Source organism: Solanum stenotomum, chromosome 5 (assembly GCF_019186545.1).
Source record: "Solanum stenotomum isolate F172 chromosome 5, ASM1918654v1, whole genome shotgun sequence".
Classification (NCBI taxonomy): Eukaryota; Viridiplantae; Streptophyta; class Magnoliopsida; order Solanales; family Solanaceae; genus Solanum; species Solanum stenotomum.
The window spans coordinates 4,839,090-4,854,256 of NC_064286.1; the positions used below are offsets into that span (position 1 = coordinate 4,839,090).

At 32.5% G+C, this 15,167-nt stretch overlaps 1 protein-coding gene across 3 annotated transcripts; it reads right to left on the reverse strand.

Annotated features, from left to right (window-relative positions):
• Positions 1-5,844: 5,844 nt before the first annotated feature.
• On the reverse strand, positions 5,845-14,881 carry LOC125864704 (probable serine/threonine-protein kinase At1g09600). 3 transcript variants are annotated; one of them, XM_049544745.1, is made up of 10 exons: positions 13,822-13,944; positions 13,017-13,256; positions 11,253-11,537; positions 10,815-11,132; positions 10,118-10,345; positions 8,653-8,753; positions 8,244-8,325; positions 7,301-7,702; positions 6,980-7,060; positions 5,846-6,235 (listed from the first exon to the last, which is right to left on the reverse strand). In XM_049544745.1, the coding sequence occupies exons 2-10, from the start codon at positions 13,128-13,130 to the stop codon at positions 6,059-6,061; spliced, it is 1,788 nt and encodes a 595-aa protein (XP_049400702.1). In that variant the 5' UTR covers positions 13,131-13,256; positions 13,822-13,944; the 3' UTR covers positions 5,846-6,058. The 3 variants fall into 3 exon arrangements, with proteins under 3 accessions (XP_049400701.1, XP_049400702.1, XP_049400699.1); XM_049544742.1 differs by lacking the exon at positions 13,017-13,256 and having other exon boundaries at positions 13,583-14,881; XM_049544744.1 differs by lacking the exons at positions 6,980-7,060; positions 13,017-13,256 and having other exon boundaries at positions 5,845-6,235; positions 7,226-7,702; positions 13,583-14,881.
• Positions 14,882-15,167: the final 286 nt, after the last annotated feature.

Genomic DNA, 15,167 nt, shown 5'->3' on the forward strand with positions numbered 1-15,167 from the left:
TGAATACTTGATTTATAATATAGTACGACTCAATTGATTAATTGACGATATCATAAGTTCTTTCTACATTATTGTGTTGAATACTTGATTTACAATATAGTATGACTCAATTTATTAATTGACTTGGCATTTGGCAACAACGACTATGGATTTAGTTACAAAATGGTCATATTATCAAAGATTACCTTGAGTTTTGGGCAAAGAAACATAACATGGGAACTTCCTACGAATTTGTGGTCACCACCTTGTCTATATAATCAATATTGTTGTCGCTAGTCACATCGATATTATCAATCACCACTAATATATCGCCAACTGTATATCATTGTGATTGTCAATCACTACTGGAGGCATTGACGTTGTAGGTTCTTTCTACATTGTTGTGTTGAATACTTGATTTGTTATAATATGTAACTTTTAGGGGTGTCAAAAATGAGCTCAACTATGTGTAACCCGCTTAATCCGTCAAGAATTTTAAGGATTGAGCACAAGATATATAATTTGTGCATTGGGTTCAATCTTAATCCATTCAAACATTAACTCATTTTAAGAGAATCTTCAATTGAGCCCAATTTAATCTCCAATTTCAATCTGTTTTAAGGCTCTTTATTTGCATTGATGTAATATATGTTCATATATTGAAGGTATGAATTACTATCTATTTTATATCTTTTAAGATTTATTCATCCATTTGTAACTTCTTTTTTAAAACTTTCTTGAGTTGAAATTTCCAAATTGTGGTTATAAAACTTAAATAGCAATATATTAAAATTATTGAGATTAATTGGGTCAAATTGGGCGGGTCAAGACTCAACCCATTTTTAAGCCCATTTGAGCCCAACCCCTTTGAGTTCAAAGTAAATTTGGGTGGGTCAGGACCCAACCCAATTCCTATTTCAACCCAAACTAATAGATTCTTTTGATAATTTATCGTTAAAAAAAAGGGAAAATTTTCAAAACAACAATATTTTAGCATCTAATAGGACCCCTTGTCAACACTTTCAATGTTTATTTAAAATGTCAATATTTTGGTTTGTTATAAGGCTGACTTTTGTATTTATTTAATTTGAAAGAATACAAATTTTTAACAACATAGTGGAGAAAATAATGGGAGAATATATTTTTTAAAATGTAAAAATGCTTAAATATCTAATCAATTACTATTGGAGTCCTACTACGTGTCATCTCTCTCTTCTTCATTCAAACCCCTTTCACCATTGTTCTAAAAAATTTCAATATCCATTTTTGAATAAATCTAGTGAAATTGAAGTGGAGTTTTTCGTTGATTTGCGTCAGTTTTATTTGGATAAGAAACTATTGAATTAATCGATCGATATTTCAAACTTAATTCCATCGATTTCCTTTAAAGTTCAAGATTACCAATGAAAATAAAAAAAAATTGTCAAGTATTGTTTAAGTTTCGATTATTATTTTTTTGGATGAAAGTAATTGGATTTGTGTATGTATTTGACATTTTGTATCTTAGTTTAATTTTAATACAAAATTAGTATGAATACGAAATTTTTAGGACGAAATGAACTTGTGTTTGACTGTTTATTTTTAGATTTTTAAACTGATTGTTAAATCTACACTGAACGTGTGGAGCTTTTTTAGGTGGACTTGTAACATAAAAATCATTTGTGTGCATATGTTGAAATAATGAATACAAAATGTATTATTCATTGATACATAAATGCATTTTGAAAAACAATATAATATGAGACATACTAATAGACACAAAAAAATAATAATTTAAGAATATACTAATACACAAAACAAGAATACAATATGGAAAAGACAAAAAAAATACAATCTAAGAACATATTAATGCACAAAATAAGAATACAATCTGGAAAAAGATAAAAAAAAGAATACAATTTAATAACATACTAATACACAAAACATGAATACAATCTGGAAAAAAAAAAGAAGACAAAAAGAATACAATTTAATAACATACTAATACACAAAACAAGAATATAATCTGAAAAAAGACAAAAAGAATGCAATCTAACAGCATACTAATACACAAAATAATAATACAATCTGAAAAAAGACAAAAATAATATAATCTAAGAACATACTAATACACAAAACAATAATACAATCTGGAAAAGAATATATAAACATAACACATATATTAAACAACTACATAATGGAGCTAATATAATTCTTCATTTGGCTACTACTAATTTGGGATACATAATGGATCTAGTAGAATACAATTTTCTTCATCACTAACTCAGGATATATAATGTAGCTAAAAACACAAATACTTTATGTATTTACCTGTATAATCAGGATAAAATCTTTCAAAAGATTATATTCAGGAAAAAAAATGATATCTCAAAAGATACTTGATGAGATTGTATTTACCTATATAATCGGGCTAAAATCTTTCAAGAATATATCGAATGACTCGTGAAATTGCTTTAAAAGTGGATTTATTTATAAGAAATTTTGTAGGAGATAACAATGGTGGAAACAGAAGAGAGGGAGTAGAGTTTTTGGGGTAAAAACATAGAGTGAAGAAATAGGGTTGTGGGGACCTTTTTTTTTTTTTTTGTTAACTTTTAACCGTGTAGTGGAGTCATAAATGTAGTAATAATTATATTAGGATAGTAAAATAATCACACAATTATATTAGAATACATTATATTTGCTAAAACAATGACATTATGACATTTTTAATATAATATGGTAAGATCCTTGGAATTTATGGTCACCATGCACACCAATTATATATTACTAACTACCGTCATTATCTTTAATTATTACACTAATCATCAATTATTATCACACTAATTACCTTCAGCGATGATCACAACTATTATAAATGTCAACCACCACAACTATGATAAGAAGCCTTTTGAATAAGCGAGGCTTTTCCAAAATAAAAATTTGCATGAAACATCAAGCAAAAATAAAAATCTATCTTGATGTTCCAATTTTCTTGGAATATATTATTTAGTGTTTTAATTTTCTTTTTAGTCTACTTTGAAAATAATGTCTTTTTTCTTTATTGACAATTTTGAAATTCTAACATTCTACATTACACCTTTAAGATCAGATCGAGATATATTAAGTTCAAGACGATAAGATTCAAAAATCTTTTTTACATTTTTAAATTTCATATCAAATTAAAATAAAACAAATAAATTAAAATATAATGAGTATATAAATTAAACTAGTGATTTCGTAGACGTAACATTTGTTGAAAAAAAAAACTTCATAATTTTGCGGCAAGCAAAGAAAAGGTTTTATATTTGAATCTCAACTTTGAATAATTAGGTTAATAATAACATTATTGTAAATGAATATTGAAATTAGTTATTTAAGTTAAAATTGGATTACTTATAGAACTAAATGCATTTATTATGTATCGATACTCCACTTGTTTTTTTGAGTGAATAACGCGCTTCACTTCTCATTTGATTAATTATAGAACTAAATTCATATATGTACAATACTCCACCTTTTTTTTCAATGAATAACACGCTTTATTTATCATTTGATTGATTAAGAACTAAATTCACTATCAAAATAAATATGTTTTAATTAAATACTTGTATATGTATGAATACTCTAGTTTCTTTTAATCCATAGTGCGCTTCACATCTTATTTAATTAACTATAAAATTACATTAATATGTGTACGATATACTCATTTTTTTCAATGAATAACGCATTTCACTTCTCTCTTTTTGCTTCAAGCCCCATGGACCTTGTCAAAACTTTATTATGAAAATAATAATGTATTTATTATGATTATGATAAGATGTTGACACAAAAAAATGACTCAAACGACCTGGTCAACTTCAAAAATCATTAAGAGTAGGCCTAGATACTAATTAACCTTCTTGATAGCAACTTTAAAATATCTCAAAGACAGATGGCACGTCTGACATAAGGACGGATCAGGTTTAATTGAGTTCATAATTTTTGAGTGAAATATAAATATATGTATAAAAATTTACTATAATTGAAATAAATAGTAGACATGATGCATTCATAATTTTTTATATATAATCATGAGTCCTATGCTAAGAATCTTAAAAGATTAATGAATTCATAAGATTTAAATTTTGAATTCACTTCTGCCTATAGATAACATTGATCCACCTATATAAAATTAAACTCATAAAGAAATATCCGTACCCCTAAATAGATTTGATGGAAAGAACCATATTAAAGATGACATTGCCTTTTGGAAAAAGAATAAATGACAGATTCAAAATTTTCTCTAAGATGTTTTAAAAATTAAAAAAGCAGTGTCAGATATTGAACTTGAAATCTCAAGGTGATGAATTTTCAGTTGTCTAAATCACTGAGTCAATCACTAATTTTGTGATAAGAGGATTCAAAAATTATATACACATTATAATTTTTAAAATATCTTATATATATATAATGTAATTTTTATTGAAAGATTCCGATGAATACCCTCGCCCCCTTCTAGATCTGCCATAAAAACATATCGTGGAATAATTGGTGTATTGACCATAAATTCCTAGGAACCTACCACGATATGTTTCTTAGGAGTAGATCTTATTCACTTGAATCATGTTTTGTGTTTTCTCCGGTAAACATGATGCATGAAAATAATACTAATGTATAATTAATTATGATAAGATGCCTGGTCAAGTTCAAAAATCATTAAGAGTAGGTACGGATTCAATTGAATTCATAATTTTAACGTGGAGTGTAAGATTTTATGTAAGAAAATTTATAAAATTGTGATAAGTAGTAAACATGAATCCATAATTTTAAATACTTCTTTGTTCATTTTTATCTGTTCACTGTCTTAAAAATAAATTTTCACTTTTACATATGTTTACCATATATAAAAAAAAATATTTTTTATGTTTTACCCTTAGCATTAATTATTTTTTCTCAAATCATTTTTCAAGAACTAATACTAAACATCAATTAATAGAGCTAATGTGGTAAAATAATTATATTATTTTTTAATGGATGTGCCAAGTTCAAATGCAACAACTAAAAGTGATCGAAGGAAGTGTATAATACAATACATCATCCGTTCTTGTATTTGTAAGTTAAAATCGTCTGATTTAATAATGTCACTTAGATTGAAATGAGTTTGATTAACCAACGGATCATTACTCAACTCATTCAATTCTTATTAAGTTTTAGTTTATTTATTTGTTTTTTATAATTCACTTAAGTACCTTATAATTATCATTTTTTTACTATGACTATATATTATAGATAAAACAAAAAATATCTTTAAAATATTTTAATTAGAACTCTCATGCGTCAATGAGTTATATAACAAGCCAACTTTCAAATAAGTTGAATTATATTAGACAGATCAAATGAGTTGGATTAATAAATTGATAAGTTATTAACCTATCCAATTAATAATGCTAAGGGTATAAGCTAGAGGATCATAGAAGTGCCTTTTGCCGTTGGTATAAGCTAAAGGAACCACTCATTTGTTTAGACTAATTTTTAGGTGGCTATTGAAAATTAATTATTAGTTAACAGAGTGCTTAAACAATGCGTCCTTTTGTAGTGCCTTGTACATCGCAATTCAATATCCAAAAACTCAAAAAACAACATTTATTGTAATGTTCTCCCACAATAAAATATTTTCTTTCTTCATCCTTAAGAAAATGTGCTATGATAAATATGTATTTAATAATGTAAAGACATGTGTCCAATGATCGTATTCATTGAGTTGGTGTAAACATTAAATTCAAAGGAACCCAACATTACAAACACTAACACATGGAAAAAGCTTGTGTTTCAACAGTGTATGTACCAAATCAAATTATTTGGCTATTCTGAACTCAATGTATACACCAAAAAAGAATGATATATTTTGCATTTGTGGCTGCTAATTGATAGTTTTCATATTAATCTTGGTTTTCTCTTTTATTCTATAAGAAATATAAATATATAATATTCCTCAAAAGATAATATACATAGAGCTACTTATGATTTACAAGAAAAATCTCTCCTTTCTCTATATATGCTTATCTACCGTGTTCCTAAACTAGACATACATATATATAACTATAGAGTTACATGTTTTTCACATTCCTCGCGCCTGAGCCTGAGCCTGACCTGCTCGTGCCTTCTCGAGCCTTGCTCGTCGAGCAGCTTCCTGAATGTGACGATCGCGATCTTTAAGCATTTGATCCACTTTATTTGATGTAACTAATAGTGAACCAGAATAATGGATTTTGTTTCCCTTGTCACAAGGGTCATGCTACACAAAGAAACAGGAGAGTGATAAGAAATTGATTAGTATGAGTTACATGTTCTCACTAACAACCACGGAAATGTAGCAAAATTAAAACGGGAAACAAGGATGTTATTATTGACGTTTTGTTTTTGATAACCGTGGTATCTGGATCAGTTTTTGTGCATCTCAGCTAATTCAACGAGATACTTGTCACTTCCCATTAGCAATAGGTACCAGGTAACTTTGTCTACCAAGACTAGGACAGATAGGAAGAAATCACCTAGCAATTTTGATTGTGTTGAGATGTTTGATTAAACAGGGGCTTGAAAGTAGTACTGGTTTGAGGCAAAGAACAAAAACGAAGATTCTTATTGAATAGCTAATGAAGTTCGATAAAACTACTTAGTATTGCAATGAAATGGAATTGATACAACGAATCACTAGAACTGACTCCGGACTTTTTTTTTTTTTTTGATAACCGAGAAATCCGTCTGTGACCCGCCCTTTGGACCAATCACAGCCTTCTAAACTCGGTGGATAATGGGCCCGCCCCTCTACCCTTCTCCACTTAAATACCAGGCTTCGTTTGCATGGTGTGGGGCTTGAACCTGCGACCTAAGCCACAAATCCTCCACCTTTTGCCACAAATCCTCAAGTAAAAAAGTTTGTTTATACTTGAGATGTCGACGTTTCAGTAGTAACTACACAGTTACCTCGGTTCTCTCTATGCATTCAAACTCTTAGATTTAAGTGTTTATGAGAACTTACCAGATTTGCCTCCTTCGTACAAGTCCTTCCACTTTCAAATTGATGAGAACTAGCAAAGTTCTGCGTGAAATACTTCTGATCCTGCTTCCTTGATTGTNTTTGAAATTGAGATGTTGTTAATTGATTGATTGAGTTAAAAAAGTTTGTTTATACTTGAGAGGTCGACGTTTCAGTAGTAACTACACAGTTACCTCGGTTCTCTCTATGCATTCAAACTCTTAGATTTACATGTTTATGAGAACTTACCAGATTTGCCTCCTTCGTACAAGTCCTTCCACTTTCAAAATGATGAGAACTAGCAAAGTTCTGCGTGAAATACTTCTGATCCTGCTTCCTTGATTGTTCGTCTAGAAGCCGTGCTGTCCTTTCTACTTGATGGGCTGATTGTAGCTGAACACATTTATCTCGATTGTCTCCAGACACAACGGACCTGGATGCTACTAAGTCTGACAAGTCAGCTCTGTTGGGACCAATGGAGATATCATCATATTTCTTCCCAAATACCCCTAGAGCCAGAGGGACTGAATGGGAAAATGTCTCTGAAAGATCGTCGAGGTTATCTTTGGCTGAAAATCTGTCTGAAAGATTCTCCATGTGATCTTTCGCAGTTTCTTTCACTGCTTGTGATGGTTTAGGAGGATCATTTGGAAAACGAGCAGCAGCTTCCTTCGAGGGATTGAACCGGTCACTTTGGCTCTTAGGATTGGAACTGCTCGGCCTCCTCTGTTATAATGAGCAAATCATAAGACCAAATAAATCGAAAAACATACAGAAAAAAAAAAGTATGTTGCTCAAACTCTTCAAAAATGCTGGCTGGTGCATGTCAGATCCTTCAAAAGCAGTACATTTTTTAAGGATCTGACACGGGTGTGGCAACATTATTCATGGTTGCGGCAGCATTATTCGAGAGTCTGAGCAACATAGAAGAAAACATACTCACAGATACATTGTAGGGGTGTAGATTGAGTTATTTTGAAACCAAAGTCTAGTAAGACACAAAAGTTATCAAATATATAGCGCCTAGAAATTTTTTGTTAAGATCAAGGGTGGAGTTATCATATGCTCTTTGCAAACTACGACAAGTTAGACAAATTCCAACCTTTTGCTAAAATACAACTAATTTATCAATTGACAGTTCTATTTTTAATGCATTACGACATCCAAGCGAAAATTGAAAAATCATGAAGTTTATTGGCTTCTGGCATTACAAAAAGGAAAACTTAAATTAATTTGAAGACTAAAAGATTAACACCCATAAAAGTACCTGCATTGAGCTAGCCAGCTTGGCATTAGCATCACGTGCTGGAACTGCTTGACGTTCTTTTGATCCATTTGTAGTCCCTCCTCTGCAACAATTATTTCAGACAAACTATTACGATATATCCATGGATATTTCGAGTCAGAAATATATAACGTTATGTCAACAAATGTTTGATAATCAAGATATGATGGAACTGTAAAGCAAAATAGAGTCATTCAATGCTAATCAGAAAGGAAACGCCACTATGTAATATATGCAATTGTCACTTCTGTTTCCTAATGTATGATCCACTTAACCATATTCCAACACAGTGTATAAGTTTCAGTACAAAATTGAAGAATTATTACTAAGAGAATGAGAAACATTCAGTTTTACGTTGCCATACAAAAGATGGAATGGTTAAGGCATCTACCTTCTAGCTTCCTCTTCCCGCATTTTTGCATCAATTTCCTTGCTGGGAGGGTAAGTTGGCAAACTCGAAGGATCACAAGCAAATGGCTTCGTGGTGAAGAACTGTGAGTCACGGCATACCTTAGTGTTAGTGAGAAAAACAATTGTTGCTAATATTATAGCGCGATAAATGATTCAAACACATTAAAAGAACATTAAAAGTCTGGCTATTTGGAACTACACGAGTACTTGTCAGAAAACTTCAGTGTTCAAGTCATGAAAGCTGATAAAATTTATTTAAAAAATGTCTTATTACTCACTCAGACTAAACCAATATGAATCAGTAAATACTTCAGTTCCTTGTCCTTCTGAATGGACAGTTATGCATCATATCTTAAAAGAACGTGTGAAAAGCAAATCAAGGGTACACAAGATGCAAATTTCAATAGCATTTTTTAACTCAAAAAAATGGTTAGTCAGTCTCATTTGTCAAAAAAAGAAAAAAGAAACAACAGCAACAACGTTAGTCAATCTCATCTTCCTAGTGTGTGAATCATATTGCTTCTGGAATAAAGACTCCCCTTTCCCTGTTCTCACCCTGGCACAATGTGGTTAATTTGGCAAAACATTCTGAAAATGTGGAACAAGACTTTTTACAGGGTGTTTTTTTTTTTAGATTCGTACATATGTTATGTTATCTACTTTTCGAATAGTTCTTGTGTACGGAATTTCTCCCCACAGCATCAATAAAACTTCAGTTTATCAACAAAAAAAAAGGTTCTTTTAGGTCTCAATACATTTCTTTTGAAGTCTTGTTAGTTCCAACTAACATTTTTCTCCGGAAAATCAATGGCCACTTACAGCTCCCTTTATTTGACTAGAGTGGATATTAAGACTTAAGTTTGAATATATTGTTATTTATCATACCATATTAAATTAGATAAGTGTTTAACATAATAGTTTGAAAAGAGATAAAATTGGACTAGTTAGTTGAAAAGCCGTCATAACAAGTTAAAAATAGTAGCACTGGTTTATCCAAGTTTGAATTGTTGGAAGGAAATTTCAGAAAGACAACAGCTACTAGGTTCATTAACAACATGAAACATGTAACTAAGTAAATAAGTTACAAAAAGTACAAATATTTTAAGCATGGAAAGTAAGAAGTTGCTGATCTTGTATGACGAGGCTTCGAAGCACCAACTTTTGGATGGAAGAAAGTAGGGACGGGGTGACCCCAAGGGTGTGGCCTAGTGGTCAATGAAGTGGGTTAGGAACCATAAGGTCTCAGGTTTAAATCCTACCAAAGGCAAAAACACTAGGTAATGTCTTTCCATTTATCCAAGTCACCTAGTACTTGTGTTGGTGGGAGGCAACAGGCACCCCATGGAATTAGTTGAGGCCTGCGGCACGCACAGGCTGGCCTGGACACCACTATTATCTTAAAAAAAAAAAAAGTAGGGATGGGGTTGGAGGAGTTAGAAAAGTACCTCACTCTCAAGAGCCCCAACTGCTGTTCCTCTAAGTGCAGGATTTATAGAAAGTAATGTCTCCAGTAACCCCACGGCAGATGGAGGAAGCTCCTTAAATCTTTCACCAATACACCGCTTGTAAGGCTGTATAGGTTTAAATACTGCTGAATAGGATAGTTTTGTTTTCTTCCAATAATCCTCAGTTGGTGAACCACAAAGCTTAAAGATCTTATGTAGTTGTTCCACCTACAAGGATGAAAATTTAGCTCATGTGTGTTAAATCATCGATAACAAATAATATCATAAGTAAGGAGAAAAACAGGATATATTAATCTGCATAAAGTGACATTTAGGATTGAAGCATAGTTGATCGATAGGTTGATTGGCTGTAGAGAGTCCTCCCATCATACTTGCCTCTTCCACCTCCTCGTTTTTAGCTTGTCTATTGTATGAATTGGAGTATCATTCCAATATTGAGGCATAAAACAGAAACGCACAGTAGTGTCACATAAATTCAGGCGGAGTTAACGGATTGATTAATTGATCGAAGAGTCCTTTGTCGTACTTGACTCCACCATGCTCTCCTTTAATATATTTCCACTGACGATTTATTTTATAAATTGCAGTTGACATCCCGAAATAGAGGCATAAAATAGAAGTGCAGCAGTGAAGTATTAATCATGCTCAAGTCAAAAGAAGTGTTACAACAATATACCTCTGTCCTACCGGGCATTATGGGCTTGGCAACATATAATTCTCCGAGAATGCAGCCAGTACTCCACAAGTCTACTGCAGTTCCATAATGACTTGCTCCAAGTAAGAGCTCTGGTGGTCGATACCAAAGAGTCACAACACGGCTTGTTAATGGAACAATTTGCTGGTTATCGAAAAAGTTTGCCAACCCAAAATCTGCAATCTTTAAAGTTCCATGATTGTCAATGAGAAGATTAGAACCCTTGATGTCCCGATGCAGAACACCCCGATTGTGGCAATGGTCAAGTCCACTTAAAAGCTGCCGCATGTAACATTTAACCTGTAAAAAAAAAAATAAGATTAGAAACTAGTTATTAAAATTGAATTATGGAGCGTGAGAGAAGCAGTTATCATAATAAAAATAAAACTAACGTCCAACAAACAATCTGTGGAAAAGCACCTGTGGCTCTGTAAATTTAATACCGGGAAGAGCTGCCAGTCCAGTGAGATCATGTTCCATGTACTCAAATACAAGGTACAGACTACAAGATGTTCTTGATACTATCAAGCCTTCCAATTTGATGATATTTGGATGATCAAGCCTTCGCAGAATAACAATCTCCCTTGCCATAAATCTGATACTTTCAGGATCCATTTTTTCGAACCTTACTCTTTTAAGCGCAACAACTTTATCATTAACCAGGTCACGAGCCTTGTATACACTACTATAAGTCCCTTGACCAATCTGCAAGAATAAAACGCTATTACACAACCAAAAAACTATTAATTGACAACACTAGCGCACATTGGGAACAAAATTAGGCCATAAAGGATAAAAGATTAAATGCCACAAGCATTGCAAATGCACTACATGGAATGACTTTCGAATCAGCTGAATAAAAATCTCATCATGATCATATGAACTACAGAACTAGTATATTTCAATCTGCACCAAGCCTTCACTAGGTGAATTTATAACAGGCACCCGATAATTCTCCCTAAATGGGTATATGGAACAAGGGGACAAAAGCACATGGTTCGAAGTTAGGAAAAATGAAGAAGCAGAAGAAGGACAGAGGATATCTAGAGTCAATATGATTAGGTAAGAGCAACCCAATACAAAAGAAACAGACTTAAATTTGTTTCAGGAAAAAAGAGGAAAATACAAACAGTGAAGGGATTAGAACTCAGCCAGAAAGTGGAAAGTTAAGTTTCCATAACTTAAAACACCAAAAAGTGCACAGGCTTTTCATTATTTTCACTCATTGGAACTGTTTATCTCCCTATTCTATGAAATCTGCATGCGATCAGACTATTGATATTCAACTCAGTGCACAGCCTACCAGAAGTAACAACAAAGTCTGGAAGTAACATATTCTTCCATGGTGCTAAGGTCCAAAATATGGAAGAAACAAGCATTTCCACAACTCTACCACCAAGTCAATTTTGTTCCACTTAATCCCTCTTTCGTGGACACATCTCTTTCCGGCTAAGGAATAGGAAATCTTTCTTTTGTTACATGAATCCAATTTTCATTTCAAGGTACTGTTAATAATCCGTCAGGAACTGAAACCATTAAAAGAACGGAAAGAAACCCCTAATAATTTATTGGACACGGGAAAGAAATACCATTCAGGTAAAATTTCCCAACTGATGAGAGAGTGTTCAGGTTTGGTCATTCCCTTTCTCCTATATGTTATTGTTGTGTTGACTCTCTTATGAACTCGAGTTTAGAATCTGTTGAGCATCTCTTTTGCTCAACTCTGTTAAGTCTAACGACGCGTAGAACCTAAGGGATGGTCACAACTCTTTCCTGATTGTTGGATAAAAATGGTCAGAAGCAGCTTAGGTAATAAATGAAGGATTTTTTCCATCCAATAAAGGACTATCTGTATTTTGAAAAGCGGTGTCAGGGATCATGAAAGTTTCAAGGTGAATTCTTATTCATTAGAATTCTATTGTAAGAGGATATTTAACAATATTATTACTTGGATAAGAGCATATATATATATATATATATATATATATATATATATATACACAAAATGGAACTATTCAAGGAAAAATAATTCGAGGGAATTAAGCAGTTTTACTCATGAGAAAACTAATACTAACTTCTTTCATGAGCTCACATACTATTAGAATATACAGTAAATGTGGTTAGTTGTATATCCAATGTTATCGATAAAATGAATTTCGTAGAATAAGTCCACCAAAATTATACCTTGTCTAATTTCTCAAAAGTATCAGCCTTGCGTGGAATCCAACCATTAATAGCTTCACCGGCTACTGCAGCAAGCGAGGAAGGCCATCCGGCAGCAATCAACTCTCCTTCCATTGCTTTTGGGACAACTTCAAGCTTCTCGCAGTGATTGTCCCCGACCTTTTTAGATCCATTAGGCTTCCTGTCGAATGAACCAACACTTATATCACCATTCTCCGATTTCTCTTTCACCCTAAAACTCTTTTCTCTCTTTGANAAAGCGGTGTCGGGCATCATGAAAGTTTCAAGGTGAATTCTTATTCATTAGAATTCTATTGAAAGAGGATATTTAACAATATTATTACTTGGGTAAGAGCATATATATATATATATATATATACACACAAAATGGAACTATTCAAGGAAAAATAATTTGAGGGAATTAAGCAGTGCTACTCATGAGAAAACTAATAGTAACTTCTTTCATGAGCTCACATACTATTAGAATATACAGTAAATGTGGTTAGTTTTATATCCAATGTTATCGATAAAACGAATTTCATAGAATAAGTCCACCAAAATTATACCTTGTCTAATTTCTCAAAAGTATCAGCCTTGCGTGGAATCCAACCATTAATAGCTTCACCGGCTACTGCAGCAAGCGAGGAAGGCCATCCGGCAGCAATCAACTCTCCTTCCATTGCTTTTGGGACAACTTCAAGCTTCTCGCAGTGATTGTCCCCGACCTTTTTAGATCCATTAGGCTTCCTGTCGAATGAACCAACACTTATATCACCATTCTCCGATTTCTCTTTCACCCTAAAACTCTTTTCTCTCTTTGAACTCACAGCTGATGCCCCTTTATCTAACTCTCTCTTCTTTTGGCCATCCCGACGATCTTTGACCTTTCGAGAAAGTTTACCACAAACACAACCCATATTCAACAAACCAATCAAAGACCTTCCTCAAGCTACTGCCCCACAATACCAGGCTTAGCAAAAAACCATTTTTCCAAGAAAACCATCGAACAAATGCTTAAACAATCTTTTCATTCACCAAATCATCAAACATAATTCAGTGGAACAACAACCATTAAGAATCCCAATCCAAAACTCTCAAGTATAAGAGCTTTAAAAAGAAACATATAAAATACCCAAAACTGGAATCATATAAACTGCATAGAGGAACTAGCTAAAACTCCAAAACACTCAACTTTTTCACACAATTCAACTGCAAGTGAATTCAAGATTCCAGCATGGAGAAACTTAGCTAGAACCCCCAAAAGACCCCAACTTTTCCACACAATTCAGTTCAATCCAGATTCTAGAATACCCTTTTCAGACCTCAATAATGACAAACCCCAAAATCTTCAAAAGACTTGATCTTCACAACAACAACCCTTCAAAATCCCAATTCAAAGCTCTCTAGTTTTAGAGCTTTAAAATAACAATTATATGAAATACCCAAAATTTTGATCATATAAACTGGATAGAGTAACTAGCTAAAACCCCAAAAAGACTCCAACTTTTTCACACAAGTGAAAAATCAAGATTCCAGAATACCCTTTTTCACAACCTCAAAATAATAAAACCCCAAAAAATTCAAAGTCTTGATCTTCACAATTCTTTCAACAACTTCCTCCTGAAGCCTAAAACCACACTTTTTTCAAAGCAAAACAAAACAAAAAAAGATAAAAATTTGATCTTTGACAAAAAAAGGAAGTTGCTTAGCTACTTTTTGACTGTTCAACGCGTTTACAGGTAACTGCTGAAATTGAAATCCATATGAAATCAAGAAATGAATAAAGTGAGAGAAACTGGAGCCGCCAAAAAGCTCAGTCAGCCATGATATGCTGAAGGCTCTCACCTGTGTGAGAGGAGACATAAACTATAATTATCTCGAATAAAATGCAAAACTATTTTACGTTATATTTAATTGTAACATATTAGATAATTATATATCCCATCATTTATACTTGAGTTATCAAATAAGTTATTCCATATACATATAATAAAATAATTTATTAAAAATAATTAATATAACTTGTTCTCGATCAAACGCCGCCATAATAAAAAGTCATAAAGGGTCGTTGGGTTTGACAGTTTGGGACCGCTTTTTTGTTTCTTTACACATTTTTTTACTGAAATAGTCGCACTTTGTTTGTAGTTTTTG

Excerpts from the sequence above, each read along its gene's own strand:
- LOC125864704 (XM_049544742.1), bottom strand. The coding sequence starts at position 13,933 with ATGGGTTGTGTTTGTGGTAAACTTTCTCGAAAGGTCAAAGATCGTCGG. Across the intron at positions 7,061-7,300 it reads AATCAAGGAAGCAGGATCAG|GATCAGAAGTATTTCACGCA; the intron begins AAGTATTTCACG and ends TCAAGGAAGCAG. Across the intron at positions 6,236-6,979 it reads GTACGAAGGAGGCAAATCTG|CATGACCCTTGTGACAAGGG; the intron begins GTAAGTTCTCAT and ends TTCTTTGTGTAG.